General features: G+C 46.4%; 1 protein-coding gene across 1 annotated transcript in view; it reads right to left on the reverse strand.

Moving 5' to 3' along the window:
* LOC138801500 (uncharacterized) overlaps positions 1 to 17,913 on the reverse strand; it is a 33,462-nt gene extending 15,549 nt beyond the window's left edge. Inside the window, exons 1-5 of the mRNA XM_069984403.1 lie at positions 17,834 to 17,913; positions 14,045 to 14,374; positions 11,634 to 11,945; positions 8,956 to 9,057; positions 8,472 to 8,834 (exon numbers count right to left, since the gene is read on the reverse strand). Of these exons, the coding sequence (XP_069840504.1) occupies positions 8,472 to 8,834; positions 8,956 to 9,057; positions 11,634 to 11,945; positions 14,045 to 14,374; positions 17,834 to 17,885 (1,159 nt within the window). The 5' untranslated portion in view covers positions 17,886 to 17,913. The remainder of the gene's footprint in view (positions 1 to 8,471; positions 8,835 to 8,955; positions 9,058 to 11,633; positions 11,946 to 14,044; positions 14,375 to 17,833) is intronic.
* Positions 17,914 to 23,023: the final 5,110 nt, after the last annotated feature.

A 23,023-nucleotide genomic window follows, 5' to 3' on the forward strand; every position in this document is an offset into this window, starting at 1 on the left:
TTACAGGAAACTGTAATACTGTAAGGAGCACAACACCGCTCACAATGATGGGTGTTGTGCTCGTGATTGTGTGTTTTTTGTGTGTTTCTCCCTTTTTGTTTTTCAGATATCGGCATCCTGGGGATTACGTCGGATTCGATGGACTACGTCGATGACCAACGGTCGTTTGGATTTTTTTAAAAAAATAAAGTGGTCAATGAGGGGTGTGGGGGTGTTTTTATTTGAATTAAAAAAAAAATTTCACTTGTGTCTTGTCTTTATTTCTTTACTTTATAGACTTAGTAGTGGAAGCCGTCTAATAGATAGAATCCATTACTAAGTCGGGGCCTAGTGTTAGCCGGTATAAAATGGCTAACACTAACCCCCCATTATTACCCCAGTACCCAATGCCACCAGGGGTACTGGGAAGAGCCGGGTGCCAGTGGTCCCGGAGCATCAAAATTGGCGCTCCTGGACCGGGCGGCAGCAGGCTGGTAAGATTTAGGCTGGGGAGGGCCTACACCAATGGCTCTTCCCACCCTGGTGTTACCAGGCTGCTGTTGCTTGGTTTTTAACCCGGCTGGTAATGAAAATAGGGGGAACCCTATGCGGTTTTTTAAATTATTTATTTATAAATAATAACTCTATAAGGAGACATAGAATGAATTACTGTGTGATGGAAGACTTTTGAATGACATGATCAATAAGTTGCTGATTGGAGCTAATTCTTGCGGTTCGGATTCCTTATTATCCAGGTATAGCTGTGGGTATCTGTGTATCAGCATATGACTACAAACATCTATAAGCTAAGGTAACACTGTCAATATAAAAAAAGGACGGCATAAAGGTTTCGCTTGGTCACACTCTGAATGTTCCAGTCCCACCAATCTCTTGAGGTTGAGCAAACCTTCCCTCCCCAGCTCTCTGTGACCTCCATCTTACTGCACAAGGCACACTCCATCATAAAGGCAGCAAAACGCTTGTAAGAACTCTTGGCTGAACAGCTTCAGCTGACATTTATCTCTCCTGACCTCTCCATACACATGACTTGCCACCATGGAATATGTTAAAGAATCTATACAGAAGCCGAAATGATAATAAATTGAACGTTTCGACATTTATGATACTTTTGAATAACAAAGCTTGTCTTGTGTAGTTATAGTTCCTCTCTATGACTTGTATCTGTGCCTCTTCCCTTGAGATGGTAGCACGTTTATGACACACTAGTCACTCTTGTCTTTCTTCTGACGCCCTAGTCACTCTTGTCTTTCTTCTGACGCCCTAGAAACGCTTGTCTTTCTTTTGACACCCTAGTCACTCTTGTCTTTCTTCTGACGTCCTTGTCACTCTTGTCCTTTTTCTAAGCCCTAGTCACTCTAGTCTTTCTTCTGACGCCCTAGTCACTCTAGTCTTTCTTCTGACGCCCTAGTCACTCTTGTCTTTCTTCTCACGCCCAAGTCACTCTTGTCTTTCTTCTGACGCCCTAGTCACTCTTGTCTTTCTTCTGACACCCTAGTCACTCTTGTCTTTCTTCTGACGCCCTAGAAACGCTTGTCTTTCTTTTGACACCCTAGTCACTCTTGTCTTTCTTCTGACGTCCTTGTCACTCTTGTCCTTTTTCTAAGCCCTAGTCACTCTAGTCTTTCTTCTGACGCCCTAGTCACTCTAGTCTTTCTTCTGACGCCCTAGTCACTCTTGTCTTTCTTCTGACGCCCTAGTCACTCTTGTCTTTCTTCTGACGCCCTAGTCACTCTTGTCTTTCTTCTGACGCCCTAGTCACTCTTGTCTTTCTTCTGACGCCCTAGTCACTCTTGTCTTTCTTCTGACGCCCTAGTCACTCTTGTCTTTCTTCTGACGCCCTAGTCACTCTTGTCTTTCTTCTGATGCCCTAGTCACTCTTGTCTTTCTTCTGACGTCCTTGTCACTCTTGTCCTTTTTCTAAGCCCTAGTCACTCTAGTCTTTCTTCTGACGCCCTAGTCACTCTAGTCTTTCTTCTGACGCCCTAGTAACTCTTGTCTTTCTTCTGAGGCCCTAGTCACGCTTGTCTTTCTTCTGATGCCCTAGTCACTCTTGTCTTTCTTCTGACGCCCTAGTCACGCTTGTCTTTCTTCTGATGCCCTAGTCACTCTTGTCTTTCTTCTGACGCCCTAGTCACTCTTGTCTTTCTTCTGACGCCCTAGTCACTCTTGTCTTTCTTCTGACGCCCTAGTCACTCTAGTCTTTCTTCTGATGCCCTAGTCACTCTTGTCTTTCTTCTGACGCCCTAGTCACGCTTGTCTTTCTTCTGATGCCCTAGTCACTCTTGTCTTTCTTCTGACGCCCTAGTCACGCTTGTCTTTCTTCTGACGCCCTAGTCACTCTTGTCTTTCTTCTGATGCCCAGTCACTCTTGTCTTTCTTCTGATGCCCTAGTCACTCTTGTCTTTCTTCTGACGCCCTAGTCACTCCTGTCTTTCTTCTGACGCCCTAGTCACTCTTGCCTTTCTTCTGACGCCCTAGTCACTCTTGTCTTTCTTCTGACGCCCTAGTCACTCTTGTCTTTCTTCTGACGCCCGAGACACGCTTGTCTTTCTTCTGACACCCTAGTCACTCTTGTCCTTTTTCTAACGCCCTAGTCACTCTAGTCTTTCTTCTGACGCCCTAGAAACGCTTGTCTTTCTTTTGACACCCTAGTCACTCTTGTCTTTCTTCTGACGTCCTTGTCACTCTTGTCCTTTTTCTAAGCCCTAGTCACTCTAGTCTTTCTTCTGACGCCCTAGTCACTCTAGTCTTTCTTCTGACGCCCTAGTCACTCTTGTCTTTCTTCTCACGCCCAAGTCACTCTTGTCTTTCTTCTGACGCCCTAGTCACTCTTGTCTTTCTTCTGACACCCTAGTCACTCTTGTCTTTCTTCTGACGCCCTAGAAACGCTTGTCTTTCTTTTGACACCCTAGTCACTCTTGTCTTTCTTCTGACGTCCTTGTCACTCTTGTCCTTTTTCTAAGCCCTAGTCACTCTAGTCTTTCTTCTGACGCCCTAGTCACTCTTGTCTTTCTTCTGACGCCCTAGTCACTCTTGTCTTTCTTCTGACGCCCTAGTCACTCTTGTCTTTCTTCTGACGCCCTAGTCACTCTTGTCTTTCTTCTGACGCCCTAGTCACTCTTGTCTTTCTTCTGACGCCCTAGTCACTCTTGTCTTTCTTCTGATGCCCTAGTCACTCTTGTCTTTCTTCTGACGCCCTAGTCACTCTTGTCTTTCTTCTGACGCCCTAGTCACTCTTGTCTTTCTTCTGACGCCCTAGTCACTCTTGTCTTTCTTCTGACGCCCTAGTCACTCTTGTCTTTCTTCTGACGCCCTAGTCACTCTTGTCTTTCTTCTGACGCCCTAGTCACTCTTGTCTTTCTTCTGATGCCCTAGTCACTCTTGTCTTTCTTCTGACGTCCTTGTCACTCTTGTCCTTTTTCTAAGCCCTAGTCACTCTAGTCTTTCTTCTGACGCCCTAGTCACTCTAGTCTTTCTTCTGACGCCCTAGTAACTCTTGTCTTTCTTCTGAGGCCCTAGTCACGCTTGTCTTTCTTCTGATGCCCTAGTCACTCTTGTCTTTCTTCTGACGCCCTAGTCACGCTTGTCTTTCTTCTGATGCCCTAGTCACTCTTGTCTTTCTTCTGACGCCCTAGTCACTCTTGTCTTTCTTCTGACGCCCTAGTCACTCTTGTCTTTCTTCTGACGCCCTAGTCACTCTAGTCTTTCTTCTGACGCCCTAGTCACTCTTGTCTTTCTTCTGACGCCCTAGTCACGCTTGTCTTTCTTCTGATGCCCTAGTCACTCTTGTCTTTCTTCTGACGCCCTAGTCACGCTTGTCTTTCTTCTGACGCCCTAGTCACTCTTGTCTTTCTTCTGATGCCCAGTCACTCTTGTCTTTCTTCTGATGCCCTAGTCACTCTTGTCTTTCTTCTGACGCCCTAGTCACTCCTGTCTTTCTTCTGACGCCCTAGTCACTCTTGCCTTTCTTCTGACGCCCTAGTCACTCTTGTCTTTCTTCTGACGCCCTAGTCACTCTTGTCTTTCTTCTGACGCCCGAGACACGCTTGTCTTTCTTCTGACACCCTAGTCACTCTTGTCCTTTTTCTAACGCCCTAGTCACTCTAGTCTTTCTTCTGACGCCCTAGTCACTCTTGTCTTTCTTCTGAGGCCCTAGTCACTCTTGTCTTTCTTCTGACGCCCTATTCACGCTTGTCTTTCTTCTGACGCCCAGTCACTCTTGTCTTTCTTCTGACGCCCAGTCACTCTTGTCTTTCTTCTGACGCCCTAGTCACTCTAGTCTTTCTTCTGACGCCCTAGTCACTCTAGTCTTTCTTCTGACGCCCTAGTCACTCTTGTCTTTCTTCTGACGCCCTAGTCACTCTTGCCTTTCTTCTGACGCCCTAGTCACTCTTGTCTTTCTTCTGACGCCCTAGTCACTCTTGTCTTTCTTCTGACGCCCGAGACACGCTTGTCTTTCTTCTGACACCCTAGTCACTCTTGTCCTTTTTCTAACGCCCTAGTCACTCTAGTCTTTCTTCTGACGCCCTAGTCACTCTTGTCTTTTTTCTGAGGCCCTAGTCACTCTTGTCTTTCTTCTGACGCCCTAGTCACGCTTGTCTTTCTTCTGACGCCCAGTCACTCTTGTCTTTCTTCTGACGCCCAGTCACTCTTGTCTTTCTTCTGACGCCCTAGTCACTCTTGTCTTTCTTCTGACGCCCTAGTCACTCTAGTCTTTCTTCTGACGCCCTAGTCACTCTAGTCTTTCTTCTGACGCCCTAGTCACTCTAGTCTTTCTTCTGACGCCCTAGTCACTCTAGTCTTTCTTCTGACGCCCTAGTCACTCTTGTCTTTCTTCTGACGCCCTAGTCACTCTTGTCTTTCTTCTGACGCCCTAGTCACTCCTGTCTTTCTTCTGACGCCCTAGTCACTCTTGCCTTTCTTCTGACGCCCTAGTCACTCTTGTCTTTCTTCTGACGCCCTAGTAACTCTTGTCTTTCTTCTGACTCCCGAGACACGCTTGTCTTTCTTCTGACACCCTAGTCACTCTTGCCTTTCTTCTGACGCCCTAGTCACTCTTGTCTTTCTTCTGACGCCCTAGAAACGCTTGTCTTTCTTTTGACACCCTAGTCACTCTTGTCTTTCTTCTGACGTCCTTGTCACTCTTGTCCTTTTTCTAAGCCCTAGTCACTCTAGTCTTTCTTCTGACGCCCTAGTCACTCTTGTCTTTCTTCTGACGCCCTAGTCACTCTTGTCTTTCTTCTGACGCCCTAGTCACTCTTGTCTTTCTTCTGACGCCCTAGTCACTCTTGTCTTTCTTCTGACGCCCTAGTCACTCTTGTCTTTCTTCTGACGCCCTAGTCACTCTTGTCTTTCTTCTGATGCCCTAGTCACTCTAGTCTTTCTTCTGACGCCCTAGTCACTCTTGTCTTTCTTCTGACGCCCTAGTCACTCTTGTCTTTCTTCTGACGCCCTAGTCACTCTTGTCTTTCTTCTGACGCCCTAGTCACTCTTGTCTTTCTTCTGACGCCCTAGTCACTCTTGTCTTTCTTCTGACGCCCTAGTCACTCTTGTCTTTCTTCTGATGCCCTAGTCACTCTTGTCTTTCTTCTGACGTCCTTGTCACTCTTGTCCTTTTTCTAAGCCCTAGTCACTCTAGTCTTTCTTCTGACGCCCTAGTCACTCTAGTCTTTCTTCTGACGCCCTAGTAACTCTTGTCTTTCTTCTGAGGCCCTAGTCACGCTTGTCTTTCTTCTGATGCCCTAGTCACTCTTGTCTTTCTTCTGACGCCCTAGTCACGCTTGTCTTTCTTCTGATGCCCTAGTCACTCTTGTCTTTCTTCTGACGCCCTAGTCACTCTTGTCTTTCTTCTGACGCCCTAGTCACTCTTGTCTTTCTTCTGACGCCCTAGTCACTCTAGTCTTTCTTCTGATGCCCTAGTCACTCTTGTCTTTCTTCTGACGCCCTAGTCACTCTTGTCTTTCTTCTGATGCCCTAGTCACTCTTGTCTTTCTTCTGACGCCCTAGTCACGCTTGTCTTTCTTCTGACGCCCTAGTCACTCTTGTCTTTCTTCTGATGCCCAGTCACTCTTGTCTTTCTTCTGATGCCCTAGTCACTCTTGTCTTTCTTCTGACGCCCTAGTCACTCCTGTCTTTCTTCTGACGCCCTAGTCACTCTTGCCTTTCTTCTGACGCCCTAGTCACTCTTGTCTTTCTTCTGACGCCCTAGTCACTCTTGTCTTTCTTCTGACGCCCGAGACACGCTTGTCTTTCTTCTGACACCCTAGTCACTCTTGTCCTTTTTCTAACGCCCTAGTCACTCTAGTCTTTCTTCTGACGCCCTAGTCACTCTTGACTTTCTTCTGAGGCCCTAGTCACTCTTGTCTTTCTTCTGACGCCCTAGTCACGCTTGTCTTTCTTCTGACGCCCAGTCACTCTTGTCTTTCTTCTGACGCCCAGTCACTCTTGTCTTTCTTCTGACGCCCTAGTCACTCTAGTCTTTCTTCTGACGCCCTAGTCACTCTAGTCTTTCTTCTGACGCCCTAGTCACTCCTGTCTTTCTTCTGACGCCCTAGTCACTCTTGCCTTTCTTCTGACGCCCTAGTCACTCTTGTCTTTCTTCTGACGCCCTAGTCACTCTTGTCTTTCTTCTGACGCCCGAGACACGCTTGTCTTTCTTCTGACACCCTAGTCACTCTTGTCCTTTTTCTAACGCCCTAGTCACTCTAGTCTTTCTTCTGACGCCCTAGTCACTCTTGTCTTTTTTCTGAGGCCCTAGTCACTCTTGTCTTTCTTCTGACGCCCTAGTCACGCTTGTCTTTCTTCTGACGCCCAGTCACTCTTGTCTTTCTTCTGACGCCCAGTCACTCTTGTCTTTCTTCTGACGCCCTAGTCACTCTAGTCTTTCTTCTGACGCCCTAGTCACTCTAGTCTTTCTTCTGACGCCCTAGTCACTCTAGTCTTTCTTCTGACGCCCTAGTCACTCTAGTCTTTCTTCTGACGCCCTAGTCACTCTAGTCTTTCTTCTGACGCCCTAGTCACTCTTGTCTTTCTTCTGACGCCCTAGTCACTCTTGTCTTTCTTCTGACGCCCTAGTCACTCCTGTCTTTCTTCTGACGCCCTAGTCACTCTTGCCTTTCTTCTGACGCCCTAGTCACTCTTGTCTTTCTTCTGACGCCCTAGTAACTCTTGTCTTTCTTCTGACTCCCGAGACACGCTTGTCTTTCTTCTGACACCCTAGTCACTCTTGCCTTTCTTCTGACGCCCTAGTCACTCTTGTCTTTCTTCTGACGCCCTAGTCACTCTTGTCTTTCTTCTGACGCCCGAGACACGCTTGTCTTTCTTCTGACACCCTAGTCACTCTTGTCCTTTTTCTAACGCCCTAGTCACTCTAGTCTTTCTTCTGACGCCCTAGTCACTCTTGTCTTTCTTCTGAGGCCCTAGTCACTCTTGTCTTTCTTCTGACGCCCTAGTCACGCTTGTCTTTCTTCTGACGCCCAGTCACTCTTGTCTTTCTTCTGACGCCCAGTCACTCTTGTCTTTCTTCTGACGCCCTAGTCACTCTAGTCTTTCTTCTGACGCCCTAGTCACTCTAGTCTTTCTTCTGACGCCCTAGTCACTCTAGTCTTTCTTCTGACGCCCTAGTCACTCTAGTCTTTCTTCTGACGCCCTAGTCAATCTTGTCTTTCTTCTGACGCCCTAGTCACTCTTGTCTTTCTTCTGACGCCCTAGTCACTCTAGTCTTTCTTCTGACGCCCTAGTCAATCTTGTCTTTCTTCTGACGCCCTAGTCACTCTTGCCTTTCTTCTGACGCCCTAGTCACTCCTGTCTTTCTTCTGACGCCCTAGTCACTCTTGCCTTTCTTCTGACGCCCTACTCACTCTTGTCTTTCTTCTGACGCCCTAGTCACTCTTGTCTTTCTTCTGACGCCCGAGACACGCTTGTCTTTCTTCTGACACCCTAGTCACTCTTGTCCTTTTTCTAACGCCCTAGTCACTCTAGTCTTTCTTCTGACGCCCTAGTCACTCTTGTCTTTCTTCTGAGGCCCTAGTCACTCTTGTCTTTCTTCTGACGCCCTAGTCACGCTTGTCTTTCTTCTGACGCCCAGTCACTCTTGTCTTTCTTCTGACGCCCAGTCACTCTTGTCTTTCTTCTGACGCCCTAGTCACTCTAGTCTTTCTTCTGACGCCCTAGTCACTCTTGTCTTTCTTCTCACGCCCTAGTCACTCTAGTCTTTCTTCTGACGCCCTAGTCACTCTTGTCTTTCTTCTGACGCCCTAGTCACTCTTGTCTTTGCTCTTACGCTCGCATCACTTTTGTTCTTTTTTCACACTAGTCACTCTTCTCTTTGTGATCTATCTATTCTTGTTTTTGGTTTTTCTGCTTGATATATTATAGGCATTCCATGTCTTCTTGGAGTGAAATGATTGTAACAAACATCATAGTAACTATTATAACCTAATGTGTTGTTTCATATAAATACAATATCTTACCATATACAGTCTCACGGTAAAACGTCTTCTCCTCTTGTTGTTCCTTGGAGACTCCTCTACAGATGAAGGTGACATCTCTATATCTCTGTATATGGGGGATGAAGCTCAGTGATGTCAAGTACTGACATCCCTCTCGTTGGGATCTGATCACATAGGATGTATCCAGTAAGCTCTCCTTCTCTTCTTCTGAATGTCCTCTCATCTGAGACGTCTGGATCTCCTCCTCCTGTCCAGCTCTTCTTATCAGCCAGGTCACACACAGGTTCTCGGGGTAGTTGTCCACAGTACAGTACAGGGTGGTCTCCTCTCCATCTATCAGCTTAGGAGGACCCTCAATGTCTCTTACTATGAATAGTGCAGGAGCTGAATAGTATAAAATAATCAAACTTTACATTTATAGTGAAATAACATAAAACACTATGAATTTCCATATGTTTTAGTTGGTCATACAGATCCATCAGTAATCCAAACTGTACTACATTACCTTTCAGCCTCAGTTTTCGTGTCCACCATAGAGCACCAGCGATGAGAAGTATCCCCATTGGCACAATAATACAGGCAGCAATAATCCCGGCTGAGGTTCCTTCTGTAGAAATGTAAGAGAAGGATACAGAGCTGTAGGGAGTGGAAACTTCTATATAGTGACCATACAATTATCCTAATCATTACAAAAATTACATGTTGCTAGGATCATGACAAATACGACAAGTAACAAGACAATGTTTTCTCTTTTCTCCAACACAATGGCGCTTATCCGATGGACCCTCGGAGGTGTTATATCGGAGGGACGGACGGTCACTTGCTAGGTGTTGTAGTGTGACACCACTCCTGTGGTGGATGGCAGAGATACAGCCGGACCTTAATGGGTTGTCATGTGACACCAGTTTTTAGTGGGTAAGGCCGATTGTACCCTTTTCCCCTGTGGTCAGTGTCCTGCCGGGTTGCTACCGGTCCCTTGGGATAGTGTCACAGATGATGTAGTCACAGGTGGCAAGAGCGGTGTAACCCTAACCCTAATGACCCTCCCGGATAGTAGGACCCGCCACCCACAGAAAGGGGGAGTGTCCCAAGGTTGCGGTGTGTATGCTGTGTAGGTGGTGATGAATGACCACAGACTCTTGAAGAAGTGACGTTGAGTTAGTTTACTACTTTGTTAGGGTGAGACAAGATGGCCTCTCAACTCCACAACTTGAAAATGTGCAACAAGTAATACAGAAGGTCTCTGATATACACTTGACAAAGCTCCAATAAGTACTTGTGCTAGCAAGCCAAGCCTGGGGTAGTGGCCGGAAGATCGCCTGCCACAGCAAGTCCAGGCCACCTTGCAGTGGGTTTTGGTAAAGACCAGCAGCCCATTATACTCTGCTCCCTGGTGCGGCTTACGCCATCGCTAGTGGTGGTTCAGTGGATCCACGACTCCTGTCGTTACACCTAGCAACATGCCATCACGTTTTATTGTAGAAAGTTCTTTAGCTATTCCTTACAAATGGCTTCTGTAGCCAAAGCTAGTTTTTATGTGTAGAGAAGAAAGCCTTATCAGAGGCTGTCTTATCAGAGGTCTCGAGGACGTCCCCAGATCTCTCTCCATCTCCAACATGAGTGGTAAGGGTACGTGCACACTACAGAATGGCGATACATTCCACAGCTCACACCCGCCGGCCGACTGTGGTGGGTGCGCACGTCTCCGCCTGTGTCATAGACTGTATTCAGAACCAGTGCAGAAACAATCTTTAAATAGGGCGAGAAATGTAGACAGAAGTTCTCAGTTAGAGCTCAATGGTTAGATCCCACCAAAAGGTCTATGATGTTTAAAGAATATGAGAATGCTAAGCCAAAGAGCTGATAGGAAACTATGATCATAGGCAGGGATGGGTTATCAAAAACAAGAGTCACGGAAGGTTGTGAGACCCAACCATATACCCTGTTACACCGCCCCCCCCCTAAAAAAAAAATAAATAAATAAATATATATATATAAAAAGTTGAGAGCTAGTATAGCAAAGGTGGTAGAGAGGTTTGGTTTGTGAGCAGAAAGCTGGATTTTGTGAATTATTTAGTGGGGACCCCACCCATTCTGTCTCCATCGTGACCCCAGCCTTCATAATGGAAACCAATGGAGGATGTAAGGATGGTCAATAGCATAGCATTATGATTAGAGATGAGCAAACCTTGAGCATGCTCAAGTCCATCCCAACCCGAACTTTCGGCATTGGATTAGCGGTGGCTGCTGAAGTTGGATAAAGCCCTAAAGGCCCTATTCCACCAACAGATCTCACGACAGATTATCTGCCAAAGATTTGAAGCCAAACCCAGGAACAGACTATAAACAGAGAACAGGTCATAAAGGAAAGACTGGATTTCTCCTCTTTTCAAATCCATTCCTGGGTTTGGCTTCAAATCTTTGGCAGATAATCTGTCGTCAGATCTGTTGGTGGAATAGGGCCTTTAGGCTATATGGAAAACATGGATATAGTCATTGGCTGTATCCATGTTTTCCAGACAACCTTAGAGCTTTATCCAAGTTCAGCAGCCACCGCTAATCAAATGCCGAACGTTCGGGTTCAGATCGACTCGAACCCGGTTCGCTCATCTCTAATTATGATATGTCGAATAGAGATGAGCGAACCTTGAGCATGCTGGAGTCCATCCGAACCCGAACTTTCGGCATTTGATTTGCGGTGGCTGCTGAAGTTGGATAAAGCCCTAAGGCTATATGGAAAACATGGATATAGTCATTAGCTGTTTTCCAGACAACCTTAGAGCTTTATCCAAGTTCAGCAGCCACCACTAATTAAATGCCGATCGTTCTGATGGACTCGAACCCGAATCCGGTTCGCTCATCTCTAATCTCGAAAAATTCTAGCTTAGGTATAATTAGGTAATTATCGCCAAAACAGAGAGATCTAATGGCCAAACAAAATGGGTTATTTCAGCTCCCTGAAGTATGTAAGGAGAAAACAGAGGGGGACCAACTAGATTTTAGGAATTTTTTATTTAATTCCTAGTGCTCTCCTGGCCCCTATTATTTTACAAGTACTACACATGCACTGGTCTGAAAGGCAGAGGTACTGTTTTTTTATACTTATACACACAGTAATTATTTTTTTTTTAACATATATGTTTGATTCTTTATTTATTTTATTTTTTTTTCTAAATGTTTTACCTTCATACTCCGGAGAGACATACAGATGGAATGTTTTCTGAAGAGGTTCCTGTAGAAATTCATGTTGGACTCTACAGGAGAAGTTCCTTTCTATGTCTTCCTTAGAGGGTGTTAGGGTGAGGCTGCTGGTTACATTGTAGGTTCTATCTGGGTTTGTCCAGGTTTTCTCCTCTGAGGCATCTCTCTGCAGCTCTGTGCCCCGGAACCATCTGATATCAATGTCCACGGGGTAGAATCCAGTGATGGAACAGCGCAGAACACTCTCCTTATTCATGACAACTGTGTTACCTGTGACCATCACCTGTGGAGGAGCTAAAAGCATAAATGTAAGAAATTCATCCACAAGTTAAAAAGGAAAAAAAAAATCAACAAATAGGTAAAAGGGATTTTCCATTGTGAGGCTATGTTCACACACAGTTTTTTTGTTCAGTATTTTGGTCCTCATATTACAACCAAAACCAGGAGTGGATTGAAAACACAGAAGGGCTATGTTCACACACGGATGAAATTTAGTGGATGGCCGCCATTTAATGGCAAATAATTAGCGTTATTTTAAAACACCGTCCAACGTTATCATGGTGTCCCACCACGGGTGTTTCTAGTCCTCCACACCCCTCGCAAAAGTCTGTACTTCAAAGTATTAGTAGTGGTGAAGTAGTACCTAAGTTTTACCACTAGATGTCGCTAGTATGTATATTGTGTACGTAACTATTGCACAGCTGTAGCACTTAACGGGTTATTGTTTCTGGGATCTGTGCACCAATGGGAGCTCTTTCTCTTTTCAACCTGTCTCCTTTCTACTTTCTTCTCCTGCACTCTCTTCTCACCCACTCACAGCACACCTTACAGATGCTGTAGGAGGAAGTCACATTGGGAGAGGAAGTGTAGCCACACCTTATTGAGTCTTACTCTGGCTTTAGTAGAGGAAGGACGGAAGCCAGAAGGGTCCCTGCAAAAGCCACATAGGGCCCTGGCTTATGCCAGGTCCCCTGTGGACAGTTTTAGTTTTGGTCTCTGTAGTGAACGAACGCACACGAGACACCTTAGCACTCCTTTCTTGAAAGCAGCACTTCCACACACTATGCAGTGCTGAATGCACACTTACAGAGGACAAGTCAGGGGTCATCCCAACCCACCCCAAGAACTATTTCAAAAAGTGCAGGACGGCATCCTGAAGAAAGAGGAACTGATCCGGATAGAGCAAAGATGCTACAAGCCTACGTACTTTACTTTGCAGCACGGATGTAACCAGAAAATTCTGAGCACTCTGCTCACCTCAGATAATAAGGTCTGGGGCTTGTGTCACCCTCTAGGATGGGTCGCCCAACACTGGTGGGCAAAAGGTGGTGCAAAGACCAAAGAGTCAAAACACAGGCACAAGTATTCTCTCTACTCTCAAGTATTCTACTTATTCTCCTTCTAAAGTTCCGGCAGAGCACACTTCTACCGTGGGTTGGGACTCTCTCGACATCCTCCTTTCTACTTCTCTGAACTTCTTCTACTTTTTAGCACGCAACTCAGTCAGCACGGCTGTACTACTTTTCAAGCTCTCAGCACAGAACCTCCAAGGTCTAAAGTAACTTATCGAGTCAAAAGCCTATGGTGTATCACTTATCAAGTATTCTTGCAGTAAAAAAGAGTTTATTTATTGTAACGGGACTCTGTAATTCTTATCCAAGCACCTACACAGCCATTGCATCTTCCTTGGGTCATCTCCCCTTTCTGTGGGTGGCGGTACCAATAGTCCGGGTGGGTCACAACTCCACTCTGGACCACCGTGATAAGCGCCCAAGGGACCCCCTCACATCCTGGCAGGTTACAACCAAAGGGCAAAGGGTATAGCAAGACTATTTAAAATAAAAGCAGGTGTGCCCCCATACCTGTGTGCCCAACCACCACTGGCGTCACGACAACCTAACACCTGGCTGAGTTATATTCCTACTAACCACTACAGAAGTGGCATCACACGTTACCATCTAGCAAGTGACCGGTCGAGCGTACACCACATTATGATATAACGGCCATTATTTGTCATAAAATGACGGACATAGACTAAATTTCCTACCGTGTGTGAGCATAGCCTTTCTGTGTTTTCAATCCACTCCTGGTTTTGGTTGCAAAATACTGAGCAAAAATACTGTGTGTGAACCGAGCCTAAGACTGTATCCTACTATAAATCATTGTCTGCCACTTCTAATCGACAAATTGCACCTGCAGGATTGTTTAGTGAATATATTTTCCTGTTTTGACTATATACCTATAGGTAGTTATGTATGATACTGTGCTGCTCTCTATCAGAGGTCTCTTCTGTTTTAAAATATACATAAACCCAGTGCCGACCTACATATATACATAATACAGCAGTGGCACATGGGTTCTGGGACACTGCAGATGGAAGATACATGACTTACCTCCAACGTCCAGCCGGATCTCCTTCTCCTTGGTCTGTGATCTGTAGGTCACTGAACACTTGTACATCCCCCCATCAGGTATCTGTATATTAGTAATAGTCAGGTCACCAGTCCCGGCTCCTAATGCTTCTGTGCTCAGGGAATATCTCGGAGACGTCGTCCTCACAGATTTATCATAGCTCAGGATTTCCTTATCTTGGTGGAGCCAGAATATTGTTATATGTTCCGGATCTACAGGAGGATTGTCCACTGTGACCAGGCAAGGAACCAGGGTGTCAGACCCCAGCCTGGCTGTATGTACAGATGGTCCCGTCAGCCTCAGGGAGGACACTGTGGAGAATAACGTGTATAATGGTATTATATGTCTTGCAGCATTAGGGTTAGCGGATAGCATCCAACCAGGGACTATGGGGGAGATTTATCAAACATGGTGTAAAGTGAGACTGGCTCAGTTGCCCCTGGCAACCAATCAGATTCCACCTCTCATTCCTCACAGACTCTTTGGAATATAATAGGTGGAATCTGATTGGTTGCTAGGGGCAACTGAGCCAAATATTCTTTACACCATGTTTGATAAATCTCCTCCTATGTTTCTATGACGTTTGCATTGCTTATCCTTTTACTTGTATAAGTTCGTCTATAAAGTCCATTATGTGACTGTTGACTCCTAAACATTACTTCATGCTGTATCGGGCTATGTTCACACTACGTAAGTTTTGTAATAATCACGGGCGTTGTTGCCGATTTGCACCAACAGCCGTGATTACTACGGAACTTACGTAGTGCTGCCCTCTATGGAATCCTGGACTCAGAGTCCGCTCTATTCACCATTAGTTTAGTTAAAAAATAAGCAGGAAACCTACTCCATTCCTCAGCTGGCGTAGGTTTCCTCTACATATATCAGCGTACTGTCGGCACTGCGGGGACATTTTTAAGTCCGGCGCAGAAAACGCCGGACTTAATAAATGTCCCCCATTGTACATATATATACATACACATGGTACACACTCCGGCCAGGATCCCTAGCGGTACTGCAAAAAACTGACATGTCAGTTTTCTGCGGCTGCTATTCACTGAATAGCGGCCGCAGAAAACCTGTCACTGCACACAATGGAGCGAGCAGCTCCGGCCACGCGCTCCATTGTGTGCAGCGGCGAATTGGGATTCGCCCACATCCCAATTCATCAGAAGTGAAGAACATCTGTCCGGTACTGCAGTACCAGCCATTCCGTGACCCACTCCGACACCAACTCCTGCTCCTTCATAAATGGCCGGTCATATACCAGGGGCGTTATTTATCACACTGGCTCCGCAGCTTCTCCCTAATGTCCTACATGATCCTGGGGCGACTTCTGAGGGAATAAAGGAATACTGTATATAAAGCAGCTTCTCCTGTGTGTGCAGTGGATGCAGCCAGTCTCCAGCCTCCATGTCCTGAACTACTCACAACTAGACTAGATGGAGCAGTAGTCTTTTCCTGCTGACAATGTTCTATGTTTCTAACTAATATTCACCATACACACAGATACACTGCTAACAATGCCAGATCCCTGTGATATAGAGGTCAGCCATAGTGATATAGAGGGGTCACACATAGTGATATACAGGAGGTCACACATAGTGATATAGAGGGGGTCACACATAGTGATATAGAGGGGGTCACACATAGTGATATAGAGAGGTCACACATAGTGATATAGAGTGGCCACTGTGGGGGCACGCCAAAGTGCACACACAGCCTGCTGCAGCCATAGCATATATACACACACACAGCCTGCTGCAGCCATAGTACACACATACACACAGCCTGCTGCAGCCATAGTGCACGCACACACACACACACACACACACAGCCATAGCATATATACACACACACACAGCCTGCTGCAGCCATAGCACACATACACACAGCCTGCTGCAGCCACAGCACACTCACACAGCCTGCTGCAGCCACAGCACACACACACTCACAAAGCCTGCTGCAGCCATAGCATATACACACACACACACACACACACACACAGCCTGCTGCAGCCATAGCATATATATATATATACACACACACACACACACAGCCTGCTGCAGAAATAGCACACACACACACACACACAGCCTGCTGCAGCCATAGCACACACACACAGCCTGCTGCAGCCATAGCATACACACACACACACACACAGCCTGCTGCAGCCATAGCACACATACACACAGCCTGCTGCAGCCATAGCACACACAAACACACACCACACACACACACACAGAGCCTGCTGCAGCCATAGCGCGCACACACACACACACACACACACACAGCCTGCTGCAGCCATAGCATATACACACACAGCCTGCTGCAGCCATAGCATATATACACACACACACACAGCCTGCTGCAGCCATAGCACACACACATACACACAGCCTGCTGCAGCCATAGCACACACACACACTCACACAGCCTGCTGCAGCCATAGCACACACACAGCCTGCTGCAGCCATAGCATATATATACACACACAACCTGCTGCAGCCATAGCATACACACACACACACACACACAGCTTGCTGCAGCCATAGCACACACACACACACACACACAGCCTGCTGCAGCCATAGCACACACACACACACACACAGCCTGCTGCAGCCATAACACACACAGCCTGCTGCAGCCATAGCATACACACACACACACAGAGCCTGCTGACGCCATAGCATATACACACACAAAGCCTGCTGCAGCCATAGCACACACAGCCTGCTGCAGCCATAGCATACACACACACACAGAGCCTGCTGACGCCATAGCATATACACACACAAAGCCTGCTGCAGCCATAGCACACAGCCTGCTGCAGCCATAGCATACACACACACACACACACAGCCTGCTGCAGCCATAACACACACAGCCTGCTGCAGCCATAGCATACACACACACACAGAGCCTGCTTACGCCATAGAATATACACACACAAAGCCTGCTGCAGCCATAGCACACAGCCTGCTGCAGCCATAGCATACACACACACACACACACACAGCCTGCTGCAGCCATAGCACACATATATACACAGCCTGCTGCAGCCATAGCACACACACACACGCAGCCTGCTGCATCCATAGCACACATATATACACAGCCTGCTGCAGCCATAGCACACACACACACACTTACACACACACAGCCTGCTGCAGCCATAGCACACACACACACACACACACACACACACAGCCTGCTGCAGCCATAGCACGCACGCACACACACACACACACAGCCTGCTGCAGCCATAACACACACAGCCTGCTGCAGCCATAGCATATACACACACACAGCCTGCTGACGCCATAGCATACACACACACAGCCTGCTGCAGCCATAGCATCCACACACACACACACACACACACACACACATTCTGTAAGGAATATCTACAGCCACCCGACCCTCTGACGACAGTGCACGTGTATATACCAACACAATGTGGGCGTATGATATTGTACATTTGTATTTTGTGACTGCAGGGCTGACGTTATGCTGGTTTCTGGTAACAGTTCAGGGATTAGGATAGGGAGGAGTTGAGGAGATGTTACTGACCCTGGAGGGCTCCACCCGTCACTGAGGGCCGATCACAGGTATCCTAAGCAGATAATACGTTACTAATCTATGACTGTGCTCCAGGAAGAGATACATATAGAAGAACATTGATCCCTGTCCGCAATAAACATCTAAACCTCCTTTACCACTGAACCCCTATACACTTTATTACTTACATAGTGTAGAATGGTACTGACCTGAGGAGCCCAGAACCAGGAGGCAGAGGATTGCTGCCCGTATACCGTCCATATTGCTCAATCTGTTTGCTTTACCTTCTTCCTTTAATTGCGGAATAAGTTGGTATTCCCCAGACACCATGTACTTTCACTTTCTATTCTTTGTGTGTACAAAGTGCATTAACCCTTTGTGGCTCAGTGTGGATTATACATTGATGCCATTCAGAGGTCCTGGGATTTGTACACAGGGATATAATAGTGGTAAGAGGGTTGTACTTATAATATATCACTTGTCTGATATGGTGCCGCTGCCGTTCTATCACTAGCTGGGTCCCCACTGCTTAATGTTACTGTCATCAGACATGTCAAAAGGTTGGACAGGGTCTCACGCCTGATCTTGAGTGAGTGTGTGAGTGTGAGTGAGTGAGTGAGTGAGTGTGTGAGTGTGCATCTCCCCTTCGCTATGTCCATCAAATCCAACATCTTCCTGTCATCACAGTCTATGGAGCGAACAAGGTGGATATTCAGTCCAGGTTTAGAAAAACCCAGCGCTTTCTTTGAGATACAGCACCGCTATTGTCCTAAGGGTGGTATTACACGAAGCGATTTTTTTCAATTAACGATTAACGATAAACGATCTCCAACGATCGCAATAGCGGTTGCCTAATAATCGTTCGTTTTACTACACGGAAAGATTATCGGTTATATTGGAGCAACAAAATTCAAGAACACTCCCCTTTCAATTTGCGAATGAACAGGGAACGGCTAACGACATCTTATTCAAACGAACGATGTGCGAACGATGTGTAAAAGACAAACGATAAAAATAGATTCAAAACCTATTAAACGACCAGCGACCAATCGTTCGTCGTTTAATCGTTGTCTACTATTACACTTAAAGATAATCGTTCAAATACGACCGATTGAACGATTATTCGAACGATAATCGCTTCGTGTAATACCACCCTAAGTCTGAGTGTGGGGTCGGCCATTCAGTTCCTTTGAAGTGAATGGAGCTGAGTTGTAATACCACACACAATGTGAGGACAGGGTGGCGCTGTTTTTGCAATAAAGTACTGTAGCTGTGTTTATTTCTAATTTTGGATAACCCCTTTAGGATAACATATGGGGGACAAGAATAGGGAAGAGATTCATGTTTGTATCCCTGGAGATCTTGGGCAATGAAGGGTTAATAGTTTATGACAAATGTCTAGTCTCATTATTAATCTGTGTTATTCCTTTATTGATGTATATTTAGTGAGCAGGGACTTTAGCGCCCCTACTGGAGGGACTGAGGAAGTAGACTAGTCAAGGATTGTTAACAGAAGACTAAGCCTAAAATGTTCTTTGTTAAAAATAGTAAAAGGTTAAAAAGTCATATGGAGGAATTATTGAGGGTGATTAGGATTATTAAATGCGGAGGGATAAGGTTAGTGTTAGTGCAGCTTCTAAAGCTGGAGGCCCACCGGAGGATCCAGGAGAGGTCAGTGTATAGCATAGGGTCGGCCCCTCTGAGGTCACCTTATCCCTCTGGGAGGGTACACACTATTCCATCTAATAGGTTACTAAGAATTTCCGTTTTTTTCTATAGCAGTTTTGCAGTTTCAAATACCTGTGTTAACCCAATGTCTTAGCATTTGCAGCGTGCTGTTGTATGGGTTGTTTTTGTGTCAGTCCAGCCAATATATGTAGATAGAAGAGATACGCTTGTGTAAAGTGTCAAAGAGACTTTCCAAAGCTCCTGATCTGCTGAAAACTGTAATGTCTCCTTGCTCCCCCTCTCACCCATGTTCTCTTAAAAAAAAGGGCTAGGGATGAGCGAGTACTAAAATGCTTGGGTGCTCGATACTCGAGACGAATATTTCCCAATGCTCAGTTGCTCGTTTCGAGTTATGAGCCCCATTGAAGCCAATGGAAAAATCAAGCATTTTTGCAGGGGACCAAAGCTCTGCACATGGAAGGTTGCGTGAAAACCTGGAAACCTCAGAAAATGATGGAAACAACATGGAAATGGACAGGAAATAGCAGGGGCAGCATGCATTGAGGCCTCTGGGGCTGGCTAATCGCCAACATTACGCCAAATTATGGGCAACAGCCAGGTGGTGGCCCTCAATACAATTTTGCTGACCCAGACCAAGATAAGCAAGGCACATGTGCTGGCAAATGTCAGGAAAGCACCCAACTAGGTGCAACGAAGCATGGCAGTGACAACAGAGTGACTAAGTTCGACTGAGGTAGCTGCTGAACCACTCAAACCATGAACCGGGCACAGGACACTGCACAGTGAGGCTAGATATAGCTGAACTAAAGATCCCAGACAGCCAAAACAATGTCAGTGTGGTGTCCCACTAGGGGTGTAACTGTTATATACACCATTCGCAAAAGTCTGTACTTTTTGTGGTCTCATTATAGCCAAAGTAGTATTAAGGGATGACCACTAGATGTCGCTATATTGTGTGTTGAAGTGTGGAAGCTGCACAGCTGAAATATCACAAAGGGTTATTGTGTTTGTGTGTACCAGAATCTGTGAACCAGTAGGCTTTCTACTTTCTTCTGGCCTATCAGCTCTTCTGTTGCACTATTTTCACCCAATCACAGCACCCTACACGCTAGGGAGGAAGTTAGTCACTCGGGAGACAGGAAGAGAAGAGTTAGTTCTTAGTCAGTGCCCTGCATGGGAAGGACACAGAACAGTGCTCTGTCACCAACTTTCCATTTAGTACCTACACCAAGTACTATGCAGTATTAAACCTCTTAAGAGAAGACCAGCCAGAGATAACCTCAACCCATGCCGTGGACTAGGAGAAGTAACAGAGCAGGACAGTTGCCACTAAAGAGCCACAGAGCTAGGAACTGATCCGAGTAGAGCAAAGTTTCAGTAAAAGCCTATGAACTCCATCTTGCAGCGCGGGTGTCAGCCAGGGAACCCTCAGCACTCAGCTCAACCCAGGTAACAAGGTCTGGGGCCTGTGTCACCTATTAGTACGGTTCGGCCAATGCTAGTGGGCATAAGGTGGTGTGAAGACTAAAGTAAAGGTCAATACACAGGCACAGGTTTTCTTCTTCTGAACATCCCGGCAGAGCACATTACTACTTGGGTTGAGACTCTCACGGCATCCTCCTCGCTGCTACGCTACCTCAGTACAACTCTACCAACACTGCTATATCCTACTCAGCACTTATCGCACAGATCTGGTGGTTCTATGCTCAAGTATTTATTTGAACTTTGTCAAGTGTATATCCGAGCCCTTCTGTATTACCTGTTGCACATTTGCCAATAGTAAACTAACTCAACGTTATCCACAGAGTCTGTGATCATTCATCTCCACCTACACAGCATATACACCGCAACCTTGGGACACTTCCCCTTTCTATGGGTGGCGGGTCCTACTACCCGGGAGGGTCATTACACCGCTCTGGCCACCTGTGACTACATCATCTGTGACACTATCCCAAGGGACCAGGTAGCAACCCGGCAGGACACGGACCACAGGGGAAAAGGGTACAACCGGCCTTACTCCTTAAAAGCAGGCGTGCCATCACACCTGTGTGCCCACCTGGCACTGGCGTCACGTGACAACACAACAAGTTCCGTTTGTATCTCGGCCATCCACCACAGTAGTGGCATCACACTTCCATCTAGCAAGTGACTGGCCGTCCCACCGCTATAACACCATTCAGGGGCTCACCACATCAGCAACAGGACAAATTGACTACTGACAGCTGCACTACAAGTCCAAGTCAGCAGCCAAGAGTAGCAAAAAAAAAAATATGTTTTAAAAATGTTAAGCCTTTAAAAGGACTGTTGGGTTATTCGTGTCGGATTCCTGCCTAACTGCACACTAATTTCCTGCCTAACCCTCTCCCTGACAGACAGCAGCTCTCTCCCCAATCTCTTCCAGCCTGCGTCTGACGCGAGCACTGCGGGACCTGATTCTTATATGCCAGGGTCTTCTGATCTGGCCAGCCAATCACTGCTATCGACATGTAGGGTTACCACACGATGCTACAAGCTCCCAAAGCCTCTCCTGCATGATGACTGGCTGAGAAAAATCCTCCAAACATACAGGAAGAGGAAGATGCCATTGTCTCGAGTATCGCGAAATGCTTGCCTGAGTAACAAGCACCAACGAGTACCCTAATACTTGAACGAGTACCAAGCTTGGAAGAGCATGCTCGCTCATCTCTAGCTAGGGCTTATTTTTGGAGTAGGTCTTATTTATGGTGAAACACAGCATGCCGCTATATTGTAGCCCCTACCCTATACAGCTGTTGTACTGTATGTACTACTGTTGTTAGGCTTCTATACTATAAGTTCCCTTGTAGTTTGGTCTCCATGCTCTATAGTAGTTGTTCCCCCATACTGTATACATCCCTCCCTCTCTGTACTTTTTCCCCTATATCTTATACATCCCTCTCTGCATGTAGTCTCCATACTGTATACCTCCCCCTCCCTCTGCAGTTATTCCCCCATACTCTATACACCCCCCTCTGCAGTAAGGCCTCCCCATACCTTCCACCTCCCTTCCTTTTCTGTACTTGGCCTCCATCCCCCCATCTTCATACTCCTCCTGTGTCCCCTGAAGTTTGTGTTCAGCACGTGGGGGGGCAGAGCATAACAAGTCTGGCACTGATTGGCTGATGTTCAGTCACCCAGTGTCAGGGATCTAGTCAGCTGATTTTAACTAGGGCTTATTATTGGAGTGGGGCCGATATTTCAAGCCTATTTGTCACGTGCATGCCTTTTTAGGCCTCTGTCTGAACACAGCTCTATTCCCGCTGCTTGGTAATTGATACTCCACCACACCCATCTCTTCCCCTGCTTTTTCCTCTGGCCCTTAAACAGTAAACCTTAGTTTTGCTTATGTATTTGACCCCCTTCTTACCGCTCTCACTTCTCCTGCTCCTTTTGTGGATGCCGGGGGCCAGTCCAATCACACCTGGCGCGGATTCCTGGCATCCCATAAGCAGGTCACTAACCCACACCTGACTGCTTGCTATTAGTCTCAGTTGAGTGTGCTAGCATTTCCTCCTGTATCTCTTATATTGGTTATTCTCACCTCTGCTATTGCTTTTTGACTACTTTTTTGTTTCTGATTCTATACTTTGCTTCCAGACTTGTTTTGACCCTCAGCTCGATTACCTGTTTTTCTTTGTTTGTCTTGTCTGCGCTCTATGTTCTCACCTTTGGTGTAGGAAGGGGCTGTCGCC

Source organism: Dendropsophus ebraccatus, chromosome 9 (genome assembly GCF_027789765.1).
Source record: "Dendropsophus ebraccatus isolate aDenEbr1 chromosome 9, aDenEbr1.pat, whole genome shotgun sequence".
In the NCBI taxonomy this organism is placed as follows: domain Eukaryota; kingdom Metazoa; phylum Chordata; class Amphibia; order Anura; family Hylidae; genus Dendropsophus; species Dendropsophus ebraccatus.